The 2,623-nt window shown below is 42.5% G+C and overlaps 1 protein-coding gene across 1 annotated transcript in view; it reads left to right on the top strand.

Moving 5' to 3' along the window:
* LOC119840758 (dynein heavy chain 7, axonemal) overlaps nucleotides 1-2,623 on the top strand; it is a 53,336-nt gene that overhangs the window by 26,276 nt on the left and 24,437 nt on the right. The window contains exons 46-49 of the mRNA XM_038367494.1: nucleotides 1,042-1,230; nucleotides 1,531-1,760; nucleotides 1,908-2,133; nucleotides 2,452-2,623. The exon at nucleotides 2,452-2,623 is cut by the window's right edge and continues 20 nt beyond it. Of these exons, the coding sequence (XP_038223422.1) occupies nucleotides 1,042-1,230; nucleotides 1,531-1,760; nucleotides 1,908-2,133; nucleotides 2,452-2,623 (817 nt within the window). The remainder of the gene's footprint in view (nucleotides 1-1,041; nucleotides 1,231-1,530; nucleotides 1,761-1,907; nucleotides 2,134-2,451) is intronic.

Here is a 2,623-nt window from a genome sequence, read left to right as displayed (position 1 = left end):
CTTGCCTAACCGTAGCAACGCCTAGCCTCTCGGCCACCCGTGATCCTGCCACAGTAATCAAATTTCTTCTATTCTTTCTATTCTTTCAAAATTTCTAAGTCATAGTAGCTTTTCAATATATTATGTACCCTGTTTATTTAAAGTATTTTTATTTTTATCAATCAACAAACAAATATTTATTGTTACAGTTTAAAAAATTTTGATTAAATCTTAGTGACATATCATCACAAACAACATTTTCTTATTATAATGCTTTACTGAAGTTTTGGGAAACAAAATGAAGATATGTTTCCTTCGGCCGAAAACCTAGAAATGGAATATCCGATTGCACAACGCGCACTTCGTGTGGATAGTGTGTTATAAGTGTCTATTGACACGAAGTACGCGTACTGTGCCGTCGGATTTATCACGTATTCAAGAAATAGCAAGATATTGGGTTAAAAGATTTTTAGATTATTTTTTTTTCCAAGTTAAAACGGTGCTTTATGAAGTAAGTCAGTATCCCGTAGTAATATCGGGATAAAAAGTTGTCTATATGTTATTCCAGTTGTCCAGCTGTCTGCGTACCAAATTTCATTGCAATCGGTTTAGTAGTTTTTGCGTGAAAGAGCAACAAACACACACACACATCCTTGCAAACTTTCGCATTTATAATATTAGTAAGGAAGGAAGTAGGAACATTCGAAAAATAAAAAAAGAACAATGCAGTTTTAACATTTTGTCTTCATTCTGATAGATGCTCTTTCTTTATAAAGCCTTTTTTTCTTCCCGATTTTTTTGCTTTTTACATTTATTTATTTCTCATAATAAACGATACGCTATGTTACACGCATAAAAATACTGAATACTGTCGGTTGTGCAGTTACATCTGATCTAGATTACGTATAAATTTTAAGTATTCTACTGGTTGTTATCCCAATTAAAGAGGAATACGTGACATAACATAGAATGTCCCATACTGAATAGGTTTTTTCATATGAAAACTGTCTGACGTGAACAGCATAAGACGTCTGTTCACATGAACGTATGGTACGCATGCAGATAGACCGGCAGCGCGACAAGTCGCTGCAGACGGACGGCAGCCCGACGGCGCTGTACGCCTACTTTGTGTCGATCGTGCGCGACCAGCTGCACATCGTGCTGGCCATGTCGCCCGCCGGCACGTCGCTGCGCACGCGCATCCGCAAGTTCCCCTCACTGGTCAACTGCTGCACCATTGATTGGTTCCAGGTGCTCGCCCCCTCTAAGCTCCTCCGACCACATAAACAAATTAGAAGTTTGCACTTTCTTAAGAAGTATAATTTCTGTGCCGTTTATCCCACATATGTTCCCACTGCTGGGATACAGGCCTTCTGTGAGGCCGTAATCCACCACGCTGGCAAGTGCAGGTTGGCAGATGTCGCATGTCGTCGAACTTTAAAATCTCGGACATGCCGGTTTCCTTAAGACGTTTTCCTTTACCGTTTCGAGCAGTGGTGATGTTGTCCACATGCGCAATATAAATTGTCTCGATATTTTTTCGTACTCTAGGAATGGCCACCGGACGCGTTGCTCGCGGTGGCGACCCGCTTCTTGAAAGACGTGGAGCTGACGGACCTCGAGCGGGAGACCGCCATCAAGCTCTGCCAGATATTCCACACGGACACGCAGGAGCTCACGAGGGAGTTCCTCTTGCGGCTCAAGCGGTACAACTACGTGACGCCCACGGCTTACTTGGAGCTCATTAATATGTTCAAGTCGTTGCTGGGGAAGAAGAGAACGTGAGTTGTACTTTTTTGGGATTTTTTTTAAATTTTTTTAAATTGATAACTTTTTGCTCACAGATTTCCGTTCTTTATAATATATCAATGCATATCCATTAATCTTAAGCACCAAAAGTCTGAAAACTATTCATTTCATGTTTACAGAGAATTATTAACGGGTGAAAAACGCTACATCACTGGTCTGGATCAATTAGCAATAGCTGCAAAATCTGTAGCCGCTTTACAACAAGCGCTAGAAGTGCTGCAGCCGAAACTGGCAGCTGGAGCGGCGGCCGTCGCTGAAACAACCGCTAAAGTGGAGAAAGAGAAGGAAGGAGTCGCTTTGGTGGAGGCTGAGGTTCTGATGGATCAAGCTGCTGCTGAGGAACAGGTAAGAACTTGAGCGTTTGTCAAATAATATTGTAATATGGATGTATCATGGTTATTTATTACTATATTAATTTTTTAGAAAATTGTCAATTGAATGATTGGAAACGAATATATGAAAATGTATTTATTGTTAGTATGCTTCTAAGCATTGCAATGTTTATTGAACCCGCGTCTATACGATATAATATTTATAGTGTGAACCGCAGGCCCACGAAGGCAAGACATAGAACCGTAATACGGTTTCAGGATCCATAGTCACATGTCGATAACAAACAGACTAAGTTACAAAGCGCCTTCCGTAACCAAAGCGCGTGTGCAGGCCCGCGAGGCGCAAGGCATAAAGGACGAGTGCGACGCCGACCTGGCGGAGGCGATGCCCATCCTGAACAGCGCGCTGGCCGCGCTCGACACGCTCACGCCGCAGGACATCACCTTCATCAAGACCATGAAGAGCCCGCCGCGCGGCATCAAGCTCGTCATGGAGGCCATCT

Source organism: Zerene cesonia, chromosome 1 (assembly GCF_012273895.1).
Source record: "Zerene cesonia ecotype Mississippi chromosome 1, Zerene_cesonia_1.1, whole genome shotgun sequence".
In the NCBI taxonomy this organism is placed as follows: domain Eukaryota; kingdom Metazoa; phylum Arthropoda; class Insecta; order Lepidoptera; family Pieridae; genus Zerene; species Zerene cesonia.
This window is presented reverse-complemented; position numbering and strand designations above follow the sequence as displayed.